The sequence below is a fragment of the Myodes glareolus genome, chromosome 6 (genome assembly GCF_982192425.1).
Source record: "Myodes glareolus chromosome 6, mMyoGla1.1, whole genome shotgun sequence".
Taxonomy (NCBI): Eukaryota; Metazoa; Chordata; class Mammalia; order Rodentia; family Cricetidae; genus Myodes; species Myodes glareolus.
Genome location: NC_142031.1, coordinates 95111059 through 95131327, shown reverse-complemented (window position 1 = coordinate 95131327; position 20269 = coordinate 95111059). Strand labels below are relative to the sequence as shown.

General features: G+C 42.6%; 1 protein-coding gene across 10 annotated transcripts in view; it reads left to right on the top strand.

Annotated features, from left to right (window-relative positions):
- Ltbp1 (latent transforming growth factor beta binding protein 1) overlaps positions 1–20269 on the top strand; it is a 386955-nt gene that overhangs the window by 222594 nt on the left and 144092 nt on the right. For all 10 annotated transcript variants that reach the window (XM_085691031.2, XM_048416147.3, XM_048416146.3 and 7 more), the window contains one exon: positions 20152–20254. In XM_085691031.2, the coding sequence (XP_085547157.2) occupies positions 20152–20254 (103 nt within the window). The remainder of the gene's footprint in view (positions 1–20151; positions 20255–20269) is intronic.

Genomic DNA, 20269 nt, shown 5'->3' with positions numbered 1-20269 from the left:
ACCAGCCAATCAGCGTTTATTTAAAATATAATTGACAGAATATGGAATTGTCCCACACCAGAGTTATTGTGCCTTTAGCCTATATCATAAAGTGGAAGACCATTTCCTTTCACATTCTTCCATTGAATCTGTGCATTGAAGACAGCCTAAATTTTTAATTGAAGTGCATTTTATAGTTAAAATGTATTAACTTGTATTATTAATGTAATAAATTGTATTATTTTCCTTCTTCCCATGCCTCCATCTAGTCCCTTCTCTGTGTCCTCTTACTTCCACTCAAAATCATGGGCCTCTGACTTCTCCTCCCCAACCACTTGGTTCTGCTGCTTTGGGAAATGTGTTACTTTGTCCTGTGATCCTCAACCTGCCCTTTGGTTATGGCTTAAATACCCTACAAATATAGTAAGAAATATGTATTCTTCATTTCAAGAATAGTGTGTGGGAAGGTGGGGAGCTAAAAAGGAAAAGGAGAAATGTCTTTCTTAGGCTTATAGAATCAATCATTATTGCTTAAGAAACCTTCCACCCCAGTTTAGATGCTAAATCACTGTAGGATTCTCACCACCCTTCTCAAAGAACTGAAATTTAGTTTGTGGATCTGAATGGAGTTGCAGTATGCAAAATGTAAAGGCATCATGGAGTATTAACAGATTTTGTTTGGTGTCAGGGGCCCAGCACTTGGTGGCAGAGAACCAACTTCCTTATCTACAAATTGGAGGCAAAGATATAGTGCTTATGAGTTATGTTAAGATTTGACATGGTAATTAATGTGAACCACATTTTGTAAATGTCAGAGAACTAAGAAAATATCAGCCTAGAGGGTACTGATAGTGTCAAACTTTTGAGAGAAGCCAGAATTCCTGGTTGTTTATGTTTATGTCATGTAGTTTTTCAAAGATAGAAAAACCCTCAGTCTTCCAAATGTTACCTACTTCTGGGCATGTGATAGTTAGTCCTGATTGTCCTTGACTCAGTGAAAAGATGCTTATGACATTAATATAGCACTGTTGCGGGTGTGTTTTCGAGGGCTCTGGCACAGCCAGCAGTTTGATGCATGGGCAGGTTAAAATCTGAATAGAGTATTGGGAGCTGGTAGAACTATGGAAAGTGCAGTTTGGTTAGAAGAGGCAGGTCACCAAGTTGGTGATCATAAAGTACCTACTCACTGTAGGCCCAGAAGCATGGAACCAACCTACCGTACGCTGTTGCCTCTGCAGCCATGAGGTAAAATGCATCGCTCCTCTCCAAAGCTGCGTTCCCAGGCATCTTGCCGCAGTGACGAAACAGCTGCCTGGAACAGAGCACTTGAAATAGCTGCGCCTCTCCACTGCAGTTGTGTTGGCAAACGCTCTGGAGAGAAAGAATATCATCCGTTTAAATTTATATCTGAAGTAAAGGGCACAGATGGATAGGAACAATGTGGCTGGAGATAAATTGTATGCACGTCATAGTTTTGCCCCAGATGAGGCTTGGAGACGGACGGTGAGTTTGGTGCCATTTGCGTTGTTTAATCGTTCCAACTTAGGTTGGTCATGGAGAAAGGGAAAAGCAGATCCTTTTAAAACTCTGTGCCCAGTACCTTTCTCCCCAGTTTCCAAGTTGGAGCACAGATGATAAAAAGGCTTAGAAAAGCGAAACACAACAGACTTGCTTTTCTCCTATAATATCAGACAGATGATGCTAACTAGAAAAGATGAAAACAAATTAGTTAGAAGCCTAAACCAGACTGTTCAGTTGAAGTGAATTGAGAGATTGATGGAGTTACCTAAATAATTCAAGCCCAGTGGAATACTCTTGCCTTATCTGGATCCTTTTCTGACTTTCGGGTGAATGGTCCAGATAGTGATCTCAATTCTTAATTCATTTTGCATGTGTAGTCACCGACACATAGCTTCAAAATAAGACCTATTTCATCAGACATTCCGAGCTTGTATTTGCCTTCCTGCTTGTGAGGAAATTCTGTTGGAAAGTGAAGACTGCCTAATTAATTAGTGCAGTTCAGATGAAGCATATAAGTTTTTGAAAATAATTAATAGTATATAGGTGTGTCCTGCTAGGATGTTGGAAACATAGACACAGACAGGTGTGGGTGGATTTTAAATGAATGGGGTCAGGGAGAAAACAACCAACTCTACATCCTTTTCACCTTGCTCACTGGGCATGCTCAGTATCTGCAGCTATTGAGACTTCACGTAAATAGTAATAAGTACTTAGGTCTGTATGTTGCTATAAGAGGTCACACACCAGATGAGCTTGGCAGAAATAGTTCATATCTCTGTGATATAGTATATTAACTGGACCATAGACATTGTAAGTGTACACTGTAAGTGTAGTTAAGCCATGGAACTTTCCTGGTGCAAAATTTCAGATCTAAATGGCAGAGAAAAATAAACAGTTGATTATGAAGTCAAGCTTACAGATCAAAGGGATGAGATTCAACAGGGAGAAGGTTTTTAGAGGTAGTTGAGGAAGAGTCTAAAGAGGCCAGAGAAGCAAGAGTTTCCCGAAAGACTTAGGTGCACACAGTTTTAAAGATCTTAAAACTGGGGCATAGTGCAATGTTAACGGCTGGTGGTGAGGTCAACATGTCTTGAAGCCTCCTTACGAAGAACCAAGTTCAGCATTGTTAAGGGTGACACAGCCACACAGGACATGTGTGTTCTTCCAAAAATGTCCAACCTGAACCTAATTGAACCTTCATATCTAAACTTCAGAGTGTAGGGAATACTGGGGGTAAAACTAAAATTATCACATAGTCACAGATAAAAATAGATCCATATTGTAGGACAACATCACGTTTTTTTAACCATGCCATGAAGACAAAAGTAGGCTGATTTCTCTAGGAAGAGGCACGGGAGACATACAGTAGATGGAGGTGAAACTTAGTGTGCGTGGTGGTAGGAGGAGGGCACACACATACCACAACATGTGTGGAGGCCAGATGGCATCTTGGAACTCCTTCTACCTTGTAGGTCCCAGGGATCTAAGCCAAGGTGCCAGGCCTGGTTGCAAGTACCCTTACCCACTGAGCCATCTTGCTCAACTGAAACTGGAGTTTTTTTTTAAAAAAAATAAACCAGATGTAAAATATTTCAGAAAGAAATAAAAAAAAATTGAACTGGATATTAGATGTTACTTTGGAATTATTAGTTATCTAGGTGTGATGGTAGTTTTGAGTTTATGTAGGAAAGTGTTCTTATGTTTGTGAGCTGAGTGATAAAGGTTGTGAGAGTGAAGTATCATAGTGTCTGTAGTGTTTTCTCACAGTGTATTTCATGCACAGGTGTGGAAAGATGCCCGCACCTTTTTGACTGGCAGTTCAGCCTACAGGTTATCATCCTAACAGTCCTTGAATGGGTTAGCATGTTTAAAAGTTTCTTAGGCAAAGAAAGGGGAACTGCTAAATGTTTCTGGACTTATAAATAAAACAAAGTGCTTCAAACTGACCTTGAGAAAATGCAACTTTGAGACATTGAATGCAATTTTAGAAAAGGGTGTTTACCAGTTTTGTCTGTTGGCTGGGGCTGGATGTGAGGCTGCCAAACGTAAGAGCCAAACTTGTACCAAATGTGAAATGCTCAAGGGTCAACAAAGGGGACTTGGAGATGAAGGTCAGTAGTGGATAGGGCACGGATCATCATGATTCGGTTGTAGACCTCTGTGTCGGAAATGAGTGTGGCTGAACTGTTCTGAGCTCTTTTACTTTGAAGCCAGGCCAATGTTCATTGTCATCCGGTAGCTGACCCATGGGAGGAGGGTCTTGAGAAGGTAGCTGGCTGGATGTTTAAGGATAAATCCCACCTTGATTGGTATTAAAAATGATGTATTCTTGACTATGGGTCAAAGCATGGGGATTTATCAGTGGAATGTGAGGGGATTAATGGAGACAGCTCAGTGATAGGTGAATAGCTCTCCTGGAAGGATATTCATGGCAGTGGAGGATATTTTTTTGGATGTTGTCATAAAGAAGAGAGAGAAATAAATAACACTGGCCCTGGAAATTTCTGTGGTGATTTTAACCTTTGTAGAGCCTGCCAAGATGGAGGGAGGACAACCTATTCCCCCCTCCTCTTTTTTTTAACTTTTGTATAAAGTGCTATTTAATTTTTCATGGTCTAAAATATTTTCTTCTGTTAGGATCAGTGGGCATCACAGGATTCATTTGAAGAGTAGAAATAGAGAAGACATAAGGTGGTTTCGAGGGTAGACTTCCTGAAGCAACTGACCAGTCATAGTCTTGGCTAACCTAAGCTTCTGTGTTACTTGTAGTAAATTGTGCGCACCATATATATTTGAAAACGTTTGCAAGTCTATTCGCTCTGTGACTGAGTTGGAATTGCAGCTGCAGTGGTTACAATTACCAAGGCTTTGCGGGAAACCTGTTTTCATGAGCCTAGAACTTGAACATTTCCATTCCAGTCTTCATCCCAGAAAACCCGTCAGGTCTGTCACTGCTTCATGGGGATGTTAAGTTTACACACCCTTTCCATTGTGTAGGGTGACTTTTGTTTCAAATCGGGTCCTTTAATAGTGACCTAAATTCAGATCTTACGTGGCATCTGCAATTGTGATTATTCGAACTGGGTTTTACTGATTGCCCCATTGTTGGAAACAAGTCTTTTACAGCAACCTAGTGATGCCAGATAGTTTGAAAAGGCCCTGATTGTGAAGTGTTTAGAGTCACAACAATGGAGCTCAGGGTCCAGCTTCCATGCTGGCCTTGTCATTGCTAGGTTACACAATCATGCGATCATGGTCTCTTTGTTGAACGCGGTAACACGGACTGTAATTAGACACAGGCTTTACAGAGGAGGCAAAGCAAAATGTCTCAAGACCTTCATGTTGCAAATGCTGAAAGAGCAGAAAAATTCCACATATAAACACGCAGATTAGCTATGAAGTGCAGAAACACTGGAAAACCCAAAGTAGATATAAACAGAACATTTTTATAGCGCTCTAACGTTGATAAAGAGGGTAAAAATACCACACAAGCCCGTGTTCATACCATCGTATCCATGGAGAGTGAAAGAAATGAACACAGTGGATCTTGTAAAAAAACTTCCATAAAGATTTAAAAAAATATTATAAGCTACAAACTTGAAGATGAAGGTGTCTAGCATTCATTCTACTGAAGGAAAGAAGCTCCCTGGAGGTTGTAAAGAAAGGAGGGACTAGTACATGATGTGAAACACCCGAGTCACGGGGAAAAACACTGTTTCCATTAGTTATCCACCATGTAAATAATAAAGACTGAGGCAAAATTGAGTTTAAGTGACACAAGAACTCTTTGGTAGTCTCCCAGGTGCCAGATGCCATTGTGGTGTTTCTTGCTGGGCAGGAAGAAAGAGAATGGACCAACGGAGAAAGGCAGTAATTGGAGATAGGTCTGCTTTGTGCAACACCCTGAAGGTCAAAGCTCAGTGTTAAAACACACATGCACACTTGCATTGTAGAAGGGAAAATAGAACCACTCTGCCTTTGTTTGCAACGTAAATAAACACTATTGAGAAATTAATGGGAAAGCATGAACTGGAAACAGAAAATATCCTAATTGCATGGCTCAACGTACTTTTTAGAAAGTAGGAAGAAAAATTTCTTAGCTTTATTTGTGTAGATTCTGTATTTATTGTGTTTCTCATGGCTACGACAGAATACCTGACCAAAAACAAAGCAAAACAGCCATGGTCGAATGGTTCGCTTTGGTTAGCTTTAAGGGAATAGCCTTCACAATATTCGTGAGTTCCGGTGCCTTAGTCTCAGGTATTGTGGCATGACTTTCCCCCCACTCTGAGAATGTGAAACCAGACCGTGGCATCAACCCAAGCCCAGGCTAAGATCTAGCTCTCAGGAGGTCTCTACTAGTGATCTAGTCTGCTAATTATTCCCCAAGGCCAAAAGCTGCCACAACCTCTCCAGACAGCATCATCATTGGGGACCAGCTAATCAAGAATGCAAGACTCTGAGGTCATTTTACATTGAAGCCCTTAAAGACTGATGAGAGACTATTGGGAAAGTAGATATGAACCCTGCTCATGTACTTGTTAGAAAAAGAGAGTGAGGGAGGGAGGGAGGGAAAAGGGGAGGGAGGGAGAGAGAAGAAAGAGAGATGGGCTGTAGACTTTCAAACTAGTTTCTTGGTGATGGGAACATAATTTATTGCTCAGTTGAAAGAGCTAGGATGCTAAGTTTTGCTTAGAAAGCGGCTCTTTAATTTCTACATATTTTAGTCTGACTCTATATTAACGGAGAGAAGCCTAGAGCTAAAACAGAAATCTTAGCTTTGTCCCAGCAGCATGCTGGCATTATCATAAGCCTTTCACATTGCTTATTTCCCTAAATGGAGTCCAGAAACTACTAAAATAGAGTGGATGGCTAAAGAGCAAATGTGGGGCTGGTGAGATGCTTCAGCAGTTAAGAGGCCTGCTGGTAAGCCTGGTGACCTGAGTTCGACCCCTGGGCCTCACAGGTGGAAGGAGAGAACAGACTCCCACAAGTTGTTGTCTGACCTCAGGCACGGTGTGGCACATGCAGTTACCACCCCCAAAATGAAATGCATGCATAAGTGTAATAAAACTTTTTTAAAGGAATAAATGCTTATAAAAATAACCCCTTAATTATATAGTGCTCTTATCTGGAGATAGCCGTTTGCGGCCTGGCTCAGCAGACGGTGAAAGTAAATCCGTGGCCTTCTTTTCCCCTGCCATTGACCGACACCCTGTGTCTCTAGGGCCGAAGAGCTTGTTCCAGGTGAAGTGAGTTTGGGTCAGAGCAGTGGCTTTCATGGTAGTTTCGAGGTGCTTCTAGCCAGAGGGTTGGGAAGGCAGAGCTGGCTTTCCCAGTCATCTGCCATCGCCATAAACAGAGCTCCCAGTCTGGGTGTGCTGATCACATTTGCTGAAGTTTGGCCTTCCTCTGGTGGAAAAGTCGTCAACACCAGCCACTTCCTATGCCATCTGCGTTTCCCTTCAGTGTCCCTCTCAAGCGCTCCCTTGTCATAATCCAAGAAACACTTGAGTGGTAGCGAGTCCATGTCTCTGGTGACTCTAACATGGTGCTCTTTGTATCCATCCTTGCCTGACTTTACCTGTGTCAATCACAGAAGATGTTGCTGAAGTTGTCATCCACATCTCTGTGATTGGTGCTGGAGTTCTTAAGTGTTTGCTGGTCCAGCAGCTTCGGTCAGACAGCCTGCAAGAGGCCCTCTTGCCTGGAGCAGAGAAAGATCAGCAAAGCACAGGGGTAGGATCCAAAGGGGGAAGCACTACATGGGAGCTAGAACATGCGTTCCTGTCACTGGGTTCCTGCCAGCAGAGCCAGGAACTGCTAGTTTTACTTGGATGAGGAATGTGGGGCTCAGGCATGGGGGAAGTCAAGTATAGATTCTCAGAACTGGGGTAGGAGTCTTCACAGAATGGGTGGGACCCAGACAAGGTACTTCCCATAGCCCCGTGCACAGGCTTCCCCCAGGCAGATGCTCTGGAGGTGCCACAGAGCCTACCAGCCTCGAATCTTCACTTTCCCTGACCTGTTCTGTCGAGAAGCAAGGCTGTGCCACATCACTGGGTTTCCCTGACTCTTTTTTCAGATATTTTTCCATTTTATTGGCCATGAAAATACTTTTGCCATGACATGGAATATCATCGAGCTCCCATATTTTACCTTTAGGGCATCCCAAAACCGTAAACCTACTAATTACTAGATTCTTGGGTTTTGCACAGGAACAGACATTGAAAATAATTATGAGACAGAGTCTGGGGCTTTTGGGGAGCCGCTTCTGATACTGGCCAAGTCACGAGGATATCAAAGGGAGTTTGAAGAGAATGGAGCTCGTCTTGGTGGGGTTTTAGACTCTATACACTCTAAGGATATTTAAAGCATCACTGCTGGTATTTCTAGGACCTAAAGTCTTTCCTTGTCCCTGTTCCACTGGATGGAATTAATGTTTGCTAAACTGAAGTAGAATCGTCTGGGTCACTAAGAGAGAATAGTTTTGAATCTGCTCATGAGATGGTAGTGATAGAAAACAATTTTATGAGGTATTCTGAGAAAAAGATAAGATTTGTTTCTATCCGCCCCACACCGTTCCTGATAATAGTTTTTCGTACACTTCCACTTTCCCTTTCCTCTGCCTCCTTCTGTGTATAAAAGTATCTATATGCAAGCTAAGTATTTGCTTTTTTTAAGATCATCTCCAGAGGCTGCATATTTGCCCTAGTGATACTGCCTTTGTGTAGTTTTTCCAAGATTTATTTTAGTTTTATTTATGTGTATGTGTGTGGGGGGGATATGCATGCAGGTAATCTCAAAGGCTAGCAATCACCAGATCTATTGGAGCTGGAGTTACAGGAGGTTGTGAACGCCCTGGCATGAGTGTTGGGGTCTGCATTCAGATCCTCTGCAAGAGCAGTATGTATTCTTAACTACTGAGTGAGCCATCTCTCCAACTCTGCTATTGTATAGTTCTGACTTGCCAGAACTGAAGGAAAAACCATGACAGAGCTGAGTAAGAATCTGTCTTTGCTGGCCATCTTTATGTCACTTATTTTTTTAAGGAATCTGATAGTTTAGAATGGTCAAATCAACTCCAATTTCAATAATTTGCCATCACCGGGAGTGTTTTCAACATATCCTAAGTTCTAAAGCGTATTCTAAGAGCTCCAAATATTTCAAACAAGACAGCAATGCCTCCAGAATAACCATTTTACAGAGGACTTATTTAGAATGGGCAAGCTTAAATGGTTAAGAACACAGTCTTCACATTCTGTGGCTTTGAGGGAAGCCTAGTACACCAGCACATTTTTATAAAATTGATAGATGACAGAGAACGTTCTCGGTCATGGCCATATTTGACCTCAGAAACAATGCAGAAGAAAGGGAAAGTATGTATCCTTGCCTCCCATCGAAGTTATGTGAAACTCAAGACCCAGAGGAGTTGGGACGTGTGTGTGCTGATTCACCCAGTCCAGGTCTGTAGCTCGCCTTCCATTTTAGCAAGCTCGCTGCATCTCTGGCCCCATTTCATCACATTTTGGACTGGGAAACCTCCTGAGACATTTGAGTCCTGTCTTCTTCTGCTGTGACACTCTTGGCATCTTTCCCTTTTATTTTGGCAATCATAGGCACTATTGATGCATGCACAGGACATATGAACAGAGCAATCTAGACAAATATTAGTTATAGTAAATACCTGTTCTGTTGTCTCCAACCTGTCTTGACTTGAGACAGGTCCCCATTAACTGTTATTTCCTCCAAAGGGTTTTCTCCAGTCTGCTCTGCTCCTTCTCTGAATTCTTGTTGCATTAGACTCTAGGCAGATTATTTCTAATTCAATTGTGTTCAAGTAGTTGCCTTTGTTCCTCTTCCCGTTAAGCCTGTACTTTTCATGAGGGCAAAGCCACTTAGGATGAGCTGAGTAACGGGCACATATGAATCATTTGCTAATTGTATCCATGCTGTGCCAGTTGGGACAGGCTTTGCAATGGTGACAAACCTCACATGCGCTTACATTTTGCATGGGCTTGTCTAGATGCAGGAAAGCAGAGGATTCTGCCTTCCACATTCCTTGGGAACCTTAGCCGAGGATGGTGATAGCATTGCTCTACGACTCAGAATACCTCAACTTCGCCAGAATAGAACCCTGACAATACTTGATTCCTGTAGTTGAGGAAGAGAGATGCGTTTAGGAACATTCATCCCATTTTTCACTCCTTACTGGTCAGTTACATGGTCCTGATAACTCTGTGGGTTGAGGCATATTCCCTACTCCATGTACTGAAACCACTGATGGTTACTATATTAGGGGGTAGAGGCTAAAAGGAGATACTTGAGGTTGGATGAAATCATAAGGGTGGGACCATGACAGGATGGAATTAATATCATTAGAAGAAAGGATACCAGGATGCTTGCCCATGTTCTATCTCTCTTCCTGCAGACTCATGAGCAAGAGATCACGTGAGCACAGAGTCAAACAGCTGCTGAATACAAGATAGGAATTGACCCTGCAACCCCTTAGTCCTGTAATCCAAGCTCTACAACTGAAAAAAAAAAAACGAATATCTGTTGTCAAAGCCATGAGCTGGTTTGGGGAAGAAAGATTCGTTGTAAAGGTCCTGTTATGCAAATGCAAAGACATGAATTCAGTTTGGAGAATTCATTAAAACAAATAAACAAAAAACAAACAAACAAACAACAACAACAACAAAAAGAGAGAGGCATGGTTGTGTGGTTCGTCATCCCAGAAACAGGAAGTTTCTTGGGGCTTGTTGCCCAGCCAGCCTAGCTTTCTTGGTGAGCTTCAGGCTGCTTAGAAACCCTGCCTCAAAAGCAAGGTGTGCAGTGCGTGAGCTCCAATACCAAGGCTGACCTCTAACCTCTGCACACGCCTGCACACCCACATACATATACACAAAGTCACCTTAGTGTTGCTAGTTTTCTATGGCAGCCAGATAGACACGTCTGTTGAAGAGCCTGGGATATGTGGGGAAGCCAGCGGCTATTTGTTGGGCAATAATTGTTCCTGTCGGAAGTGAAAGGGCAGTGGACAGCTCGAGGTAGTTCCTGCTCCCAGGGACAGAAATGAACCTGCTTCTTTTATTTGTGACTTTCCGTTTTTCTCCACAAATTCCATCCAAACCACAGGTAATTAGCAGTTTTCAGTTCTGTGTGCTTGGGCGGGGCACAGAAACAATGAAAGCTTAGCCAGATGGGAGGCCTGCGCCTCTGTGTGGTGCTGTGAGGCCTTAGGTGGCCTTGGTCCCTTTTTCCATCTCTATAGAGACCCAAAGGGAACTGCTAAGCAATGAAACTTAACAGAAAATTACCCAGTGTAGTTAAAGAAATAAACAACCCTTTATTGTCAGTCTGGAGGTGATCTAGTTGCCATAGTAACAGAAGGCATTTCTATATGCCCATCTTTATTTTCTTACCTACCAAAGCTTTTTGTCTAGCAATAGAATTTCAAATAAATTCAACAGGATGTACATGTAAGAAAATGTCATAATGAATCTAGTATTTTTATACAAATTAAAATTAATAATAAAAATTCAATAAATTTGACTTATTTGCTCTCTGGCACTGCATTTCATGGCCTGGTCTATGTTGCTTTTCTTCAGAAGAAAATGTAATGGCAATTATGTGAAAATAGAATCATGACAGAACTTATTTATTCCTTTAGCAGCACAGGCAGGCCCATGATACACAGATCCACAACCTGGAAGACTTGTCTCTCAAAACGCCCGAATCTCAAAGGTGGAGAAAGTGGACAGCTGGAATTGGTGACACCTTTAGGAAAGACAGAAAAGAGAATCATATGTTAGACCCTTAAGAATATTTTCCCCTTTGCCTGTTAACACTAAAAACCTATGTCACTTTAAAAATACCATTTCATAAACTAAAGTTCTTGTCTGGCGTTCTTTGAAGTCCATGCTTTGGTTTCAGCAGGCTTTAAGCAAATAGACTGTCAGAAATCATTGTGGATGCATTTCCAGCTATTAATGCCCTAGTCGTAGCTGATAGTTTATAAAATCAATACCCTGAAATATCAGAGGATTATGCATATATCAGATACCCCAAATGCCTAACATTGTATTAATTACTCTAATAAAAGAAAGCTGGTTGGATTAAAAAAAAAAACTTGCCCATGAAGAATGTTCTGCTGAAGCCAAAGCAATTTTTTTCTTTTACAAGTTCTTTTAGAAAATCTGGAAGCATTTAAGCATTTTCTCATTCTTTTTATGGGACAGTGCCTGTTACCCTGCCAGTGAGCCATGGCACAGAGGTCTCCATGAGGAAGATGGACCCTTAGAACCAGTTTAGCCAATATGTTGCTCTCCTTGCATTAATAATAGTGTTCAAAAATTTGGAGCATTTAGCATTGGTACATAAAAATAGATGTATTTTATGTTTTAGTGTCGGGTTATGAAGGGCTCTTGGTGAGGCTTTCCAGTTTAATTTGGAGCCAGAGCCGAGCCATTTTGCATGGAAGGTGGACAGGAGTTACTCTGCCAGAGCAGAGATGTTTCTATCTTTGTGAAAGGTTGGGAATGTTAATAGCAGCGAAGACCTGGGGTGGGCCAGCTGAATCCAGTCTTGTATGCACAACCAGAGCTTCTCCATAAAGGCCCTTAGTCTCATCTTTGTGGAGAGATGTAGAAGATTCCTAAGAAATATGACCCTTGTCCCTCAACCAGAGTCACAGTAGTGAGTGAGGGTGATGCTTTTGCTTGCTAAAATCCTCAAGGTTTTGTGTCAGCATGTTTGACTAGCATGTGACTTAAAGAGGATATAGCTGTGTGATGTGGGTGAATGGGCCTTCTTGTGGCTTTGCATGCATGCTCTGTATATGTAAACTCTGCATCTCTATGAATGTTATGAATACCACTGAGAATTTGCTCAGTGATAGTAAAATGATTACTGTCACTATCCTTACTAACCAGACAGGAGTCATTTAAGAGCCATACCTAATTTCAGGTAGCTAGATGCTTTTTTGTATGCACAAATTGGCAAGAGAAGGCTAGAATTATGTTATAGTGATCACTGCTGAAGTGGGTTCAGCTCATTCTTTGAGGATGGTAGTAAAGGCCATGGCTCCAGTCAGTCAGGCTTATAGGCAGGGGACTGTGACAGAGTAAAACTTTTCACCGTTATTCCCCTGCTGCCGCAGTCCTGCACTGTGGCCTCCCTAGGGTCGTTACATTTAAGTACATTAATTGTGTATTCATTAGGATGTCTGTGCAATCTTCTTAATGAAGAGACTGACATTCAGAGAGTTAATTCACTTAGTGTTTTCTCTTGAGTTTGCAGCAGGTAGGACCAGCACTGAGACTTCCTGGTTCCTTGTCCTGTGATCTTTCTGTATTCTACATTCTTACGCCATCTCTTCATGGGGTCTATAGTCTCATACGTGAATACTTATGAGCATGCACACACACATAGACACAGACACATCACATATGGAAGACTTTAAAAATGGCCAGTTTGCATTTGAAAATGAGCTAAAACTGGCAGATAGGTAGAAGTGTCGGGGTTCATTTGGCGTTAGGGTTTCCCAGATCAGTATTTCTCGTATTTTCTCCTATTTCTTGGATTTCACATATTCTCATATGTGGGCCATGACTACTTTGGCAAATCTTTATCTCCAAAAGCTTTATATTACTATTCCTATTAGTAGCAAAATTACAGTTATGAAGTAGCAGCGAAAATAATTTTGTGGCTGAGAGTCACCACAGCATGAGGAACTGTATTAAAGGGTCGCAGCATTAGGGAGGTTGAGGACCCCTGTTCTAGATAGTGTCTAAACAGCATTTGTTGTGTGAATAAAATCATTGGTTGCACTTAAACTTCCCCCTGTTATCTGAGAAGTATAATGAAAGGGCCTTCAATCCAGCTTTATCCTTTTTTGGTTCTTTGAATATTTCTGAATGTGTTTACCTTAAATATAATTTCTTCTCTATTTCCCAGAGATGATATACTCTACTGTGATTGGTCACTTCATTTCCCAGAGATGATATACTCTACTGTGATTGGTCACTCCATTTCTCAGAGATGATATACTCTACTGTGATTGGTCACTCTTTACACTTCTGATTATCAGATGCAGAATGCTATACCTTCCCTTTTTAATGTGTATGTTTATGGGCATGTGGTGTGTATGCATGTTTGAACATGCATGCTGCAGTCTGAAGTTAATATCCAATGTCTTTCTTGATCATCCTCTACCTCATTTGTTGAGGCAGGGTCTCCCTCAGAAGCTGAAGCCCACCAGTTCTGACAACTTTAGAAAGCCAGCTTGTACTGGGGATGCCCTCTCTCTCTGCCTCTACAGAGCTGGATCACAGGAGGCTATTATTTCTGCCTGGCATTTCCTTGGACTCTGGGGATCCAAATTCTGGAGTCCTCACACTTGCACAGGAAGTGCTTCCTCCACGGAGCCGTCTCCCAGGCCCCAAACTGGACCCATTTAAGAACTTTTATTTTCTTTCTATTGATTAGACATCAATAATTTTTTGAAGTAATGTAAAAACGTAACTGGCTTTGGAAAAGAACCAGTGTCATTACTTCTCTATCTCCTGTCTGATCTTTAGATCCAACTCAAAATTGAACCCCAAATTTGGAAAATTCTCTGTAACTTAGCACCACCCTGTTTTCTGGCTCTCTGTACCCTCTCTTTGTTCCTTCAGGTCCAGCTGCCTTCCTCCGTGCTTACCCTGTCTGTTCACAGTTGGTGGTTGGCCCTCTGCCTTGTGAGAGCAGTTGTGCCCCTCCGGAGTCTCTCTCCCGGTAGTATCATCAAGTCACTTCCTTGTTTCAACACTTGCCTAAGCCCAGACTTGTGTACTTTTGCAAGGGTTACAATGTTCCAGACTTCTATTTTTCCCCTGTGTTTTCCTTTAGTGACCTCCTGGGAGTATTTTTAAAACTCTACATCGCCTTAACATTTTAAGTTTATTTGTTCCATTGACTCAGTGCCATATTTTCCTTGTGAGAAGATGTCCTCTATTCTAGTTTAAAGTATTTATACTTCATTATAGAATAGTTCTTGATAACAAAATGAGCTCCATGCATGTGACAAGGATGATTTCTAAGAATGTTTCTGTATTGTCGTTTTTCAATGTCTTAACTAGTGAAACTAAACGGTAGGTCCTTGACATTGTACTGCCTTCCTGGGGGTGATCCTTCTTATAGTGAAATAGCTGAACAGTTTTACCAGAAATATTCTCAAAGCCTATAAGATGGTAGGACCCTTGAGCATGGTTATAATTTCACCCATGCTGGAGAGCAGGTGAATGAGACCTGGAATTCAGCCTACACTCTGCTCACAAAAGTGTGGAGTAGGATATCCCACAGGGCTCTGATCCCACACCTCCTAGTTCCTCATCATTCACTCTCACTACACTTTGAGGCCAGGATTTCTGTTCTCGTGCCTCATTACTGGCTCAGAGAGGCAGGATAATCTGTGGAAAACCCCGCTGCTAGTAAGAGAGCTGGGGTGTTGACGGGGTCTAATGGATTTCAAGCAGCACTCATCTCTTTTCTTGACTCCTGGGCTTTCCTTCTCCAGGACCTGACACAGCAAAGCAAACGAGTGTCAGTTTTACTGTGCCATGTCGTAAACCATGCTCCAGTGTTTATAACTGCTTCCCCCAGTTACCATGCGTCTTTCGAGCAGTTCTAACCGTGAGCCTTTTCACTGTCGAATGTGATAAACTCACATTACCGGGTGGTCAGTTTTGAATTTTGATTCCACTCCCAGATTTGTGAGACTCTAAAGGGGACCATGATCACAATTTAACTTCGATTGCGAAGTATTGTGGTTTCACCTCAAAACTCAGGTTAAAGTCTAAAGAGGTATATTCTCAAACAGGTAAAAAAGATTTTAAGTACGTTTTCCATAGTCAATTGATTATTGATCATTAGTTATACAATTAAAGGCCATTATACCATTGCTTATAATTATTTTGCATTGTGAAATATACTCTTAAGTCTAAGCAAGTCAAATAGCAACGTGCTCTAACTCCTCAGAAACTCCAGTAACCTTCAGTGCTAATGAAGGAGCTCTCTAACCCCATGTATTGTATGAAAAATCTAAAGTTCTTCAGTGACCCGACCTTCTGAAGTACAAACCCTATTAACATAGGTGGAGAAGAAGAGTCTAAAGTTTATTTTCAACACTCAGTCTTCCAGAAATTAAGGTCAAGTAGAGCTGTTGGTTTTTCTCCCCTTTGTCTTGTTTGCCTAAGTCTAGTCAGTGGAGGTTGAGTCTTGGCAAAGACTCTAGAGATGAGGAAGTAGAAAACAGACAAAGGAGAGAGGGCTAGGAGAGCATCAGCCCAGACCTGGCCCTGTTATAACAACAGAAGTCCTTGAACTTGGCTCTCTTCAGCTCCAGTCTGTATTTTCTAAACTGAGTCATGTAACCTAGCAGCACATCCTGACCTCAGAGTCTTAAGCCTGCAAGAAACCATAGAGGTCATTTGCTTTGTATCTTGCATTCCTGAGAGATGATCCATCAGGCTCAGCTCCCACCAGAGAGGTCACCATCTCTCTTAGGTAGAGATATTTACAGTGGAAAGATTGTCAACACTGTAAACTCCAGTGACTTGGGGTTTTCGGGCCTGCTGAAAGCCATTGGCATGCAATAGGCGTGTTTAATGTACCTCCACAGTGCCATCATGTCCACATGTGGGCTGCTAAGTGTCCACATGCGTCGCTGCTTCATTTTCCAGCTGATCGTAACAAGACTGGCTGCCTGAACACTCTGCTTACCTGCCCTACTTGGATCCCAGCAAACATATGCGATTAGTGTCCCCTCACTAACACTGATGGATGCTTTCTGGGGAGTTAGAGCATGTTGCTCTTTGACCTGGTAGAGTTAAGTACAGGGGTATACGTTTAACACTGGATTGCTTTACATAAGATGTATTCTAAAATGTTCGACAGTCTTTCTTTGAGAACGTGGTGACTAACTGCATGGGAGAAAGTCTACTTAGTCTACTTGTTTTTAACTGGCAAAAACCACTTGGATCCCGGCCTATGAATATGGCTAGGGAAGTCCCTATCTGTGGGAGCACAACTTGTTGAGATGTAGAACTTCCCAGTCTACACCAGAGCATCCCAACCACATTCTGTCCTGTGTTATTCTCTCCACTGTGGCCTTATGGTATGGGAGAGACATCTACTAGCCTAACTTTTTGTCCCTCTGAGTACTTCCGACTACACTCAGATAAGACTTGTGGCGTCCAGTGGCTGGGTAAAAGCCCAGAGTGTGACCACAGAGATCTTTCATGCCACATTTCTTGCTATACACCGAAGCCTCTTTATTCTTGAACAGTTGATGGGACCGATAGAAAACTTTGTGCTTTATAACCATGACTTCCTCCCTCCTAGCTCAATCCCGTGCTGTGTAGACCCAGTTTTGAGACACACACAGTGCCATGGTACCACCTACGCATCCCATTTGTTCCATCAGTTTGGATGCCTTGTGCTGCTCTTGGCTGTGGACCTGCAACAACAAAGCCATAGGATAAAGCAGCTTGGATCATGTAATGAAAACCTTGTACCTTTTTGGAGGCCCAGTAGAGGGAAATGATTTATTTTTGTCCTACCAAATAAAACATTCTAGGAATCCAAGGTGAAAATTGGATTTTAACTGCTACTAACATTCTGAGCATATAAAACCGGCAAGTGTTGAGTGCTTCGCCTGATTAAGAGAAGAGCCCGAAGTCTGGTACGAGAACGGGCTGTGTGCAAAGCAGCTGGTGTCTCAAATAAGCCCAACCAATTTGTGAAACTGCGAGAGAATGTTAAGCAGATGCTGGCAACTGGGTTTCAGCAACGGAGGCCTCTGTGTTTCTGTTTGTTCCTTGTCTTATTCCTGAGTCATTGCCCCCTGTTCTTTCCTGCTCCTGACCTTCATGCTTTGGGTTTAAATTGTCTATGGTTAAGCTCAGGGACTTGGACAACTGTCCTGATTCAGGTAGTTTGTTTCCACCTTGACTCTTTCCCTTCTTTGATGTGGGGTGTGTATGTGTGTGCAGCTGTGTACCTGCACACCTGTGCTTCCTGTCTCGGACCTGGTGCAGCTCCAGCTCTGGGATTGGAACAATCTCACTCAGCATGGAGTACCCACAGCTAGCAAAGAACTACCCACATGCAGGCTTCCCTATCAGTGCAGTTGTTTGTAACAGTCACACAATCTACGTCCATCCAACCGGCTGAGTTCCTTTCCTGTCTCTTTCAAGAAAAGCAGGCCTATCTCCTTCTGTCCGTGGACTAACTGCAGGTGTCACGGAAGTGGTGACCTTGGCCTTGTTCGCTTTCCCTCGGGTGCTATTATATATATTTTTAGGTTCTTCTCAAAATTAGACCAACTCAAAATGTCTTCGGGACTACCTTTTATTTCAGGGAAATCCATTTTGTCCTAGAACGGCATTTCTTGTTGACTATGGTACTTTTAAGTGGACGGTTGGAGTAATCAGCTTGTTTCACAGAAGGGCAGAGTGCACTGCAATCCATTCGTATGCACCCTGCTCCCTGAAGAATCTGACAGTTTGGATCTGATGTGGGACATCTGCAACAAAGAATTTTCAGATGATGACGATGGTGACAATAATAGTGATAAATGATAGTGGCTGAAGTGGCAGCTTCCTTTGCACTTACATGTGTCAGGCATTGTACTCAGCATTGTACATAGATTTTACCTTTCAAGTTCACGACCACATCGAGAGGTGCTATTATGTATTCCATATGATGGATAAGAAATTCATCTATGTATGGAGTCCTAGAGCCAGAATTTGTATCCAGGCCTCTAGAGTATCCCAGACACTGAACCACTGTCACATACTGCTTTTGGAAAGCATATAACACTTGTCAAAATTATTAAAAATCATATAAAATCGTAAAAGCTTAAGGACAACGTCATGCTGTATCTACCCTAGCTGGTCTTCTCTGATGTGGTTTTGCTTTATGAGTTGTGTATGTAATTACTCAGAGCTCTAGTCAGCATGAGGCATGTCTGGACCTAGCAGGAAGGAAACACTGCCCATGAAGCCCTGCTGGGTGGGGTTTGCACCTTGTTCTCCTTAGGGATCACCATTCGCTTTAACTTTCTCTCATTGTGCACAGCCTTCTGTCTTGGGGCCTGTACGCTAACCTCTGGTGGGTTTTCCCACAGTGATTGCTCCACTCAGCATTACTGAGTATTTGAAATGTGTCCTGTTTGGGGATATAAAAATAATAAGTCATTAATACATAGCACGGGACTGAAACTGGTAGCGGTGAGCCTCTGTGGAATCACCTTTGACGTAAAGAAAATGAATCACAAGTGGAAGAGCCAGTGATTCTACCTGATTCTCGTGGTAGAAATAAAGTTGTAGAAAAGAAAAAATATGATGGTATCCCAGAGAGAGAAAAGGAGAGAGAGAGAGAGAGAGAGAGAGAGAGAGAGAGAGAGAGAGAGAGAGAGAGAGAGACCTGAGTTGTTCAGACAATCAGAAAGGGTCCTTTGCCAAGCCTAAATAGATGCTCAGAGGTGGAAGGCAATAAGATCCAGTCTAAACTGGAACAAGAGGGGACTTCTCTTTCCTGCCTGGGGATAAGATCAGACAACACCACTGGAGGTCATTAGTCGACAGAGTTATGCGACCAGATTTCTTTTAGAAATGATGACTCCTGAAACCACCTGAGTATTTTTTTTTTTTTTGGCAAAGCAGAGAAATTCTTTTGCACTCCACATTTGTGCACAAGACAGAGACGTAGGGTGGGAGCTTACCCTGTGCAGCTTGGGAGAGAGAGTCAGATAAGTCTCATTGCCATCTGGTCCTTGGTGATCTTGCGGGACAAGATCGATTTTCAAGGTAGTTCTAAGTAACTTCAGTCCCCTGCCTGAGGGTCACCTGATCTTCTGTGGTCGACTAGGAGTCTCATCTGACCTTAATATTTGACAATATGGAAGCATAGTTCTATGGGTATCCATTCTGCCTACCTGGGCTGGTCTCGATTAAAATTGCCAGCCCCTTCCTAGCTTGGCTCATCTCCCTGGAGCATTAGTGTTTGCCAGAAGAGATTTGGCTCAGCCTATAGTCGCCTCTTTCTTGGCCCGTCTCTTCTTGGTCCTCCTCAGGTTCTGTGATTTCTCCCTTGTCAGCTTCACAACTGATTCTGTCGCTTTATGGCTGTCCAGTACATATGTCCATGTTTGCACCCAAGTTCACAGGACATATTATAAGTGCTCGATAAATACAGAGCCAAGGATCAATGGAAGAACAAGCCAATGAAAGAATGCTTTGGACAAACAATTGTTGTGGGGAAACCCGAAAGCTGACATTTATTCCCCAGGTGAGGGACGGGGGCAGTTAAGGAAAACCCAGGCAAGTGGTAAAAACCAGAAGCCTCATACATGGACCCATGCCTCTGTTTCAGCTTTTCATGAGATTTTAAAAATGCATATAAGTTCATATATGGAGATGTGATTATTCACTTCTGTGTCTACCGACTCCACCCTGGTGTTCGGCCTCCAGGTTTTATAGCCGTTCTTTGCCTCTGTAATTGTGTGGTATCAAGGGAGCTGTTTATAAAGTGGCTGGGAAGGCCCCCAGCTCTGGGGCTGAGCAATCTGCACTCGGTTAACCACCCCCCTTTCACACCTCATTGCAGTGTGGCAAAGCGCTCCCTGGCCTTTCCAAACAAGAGGACTGCTGTGGGACAGTGGGGACCTCCTGGGGCTTTAACAAATGCCAGAAATGCCCCAAGAAGCCATGTAAGTGACATGCCA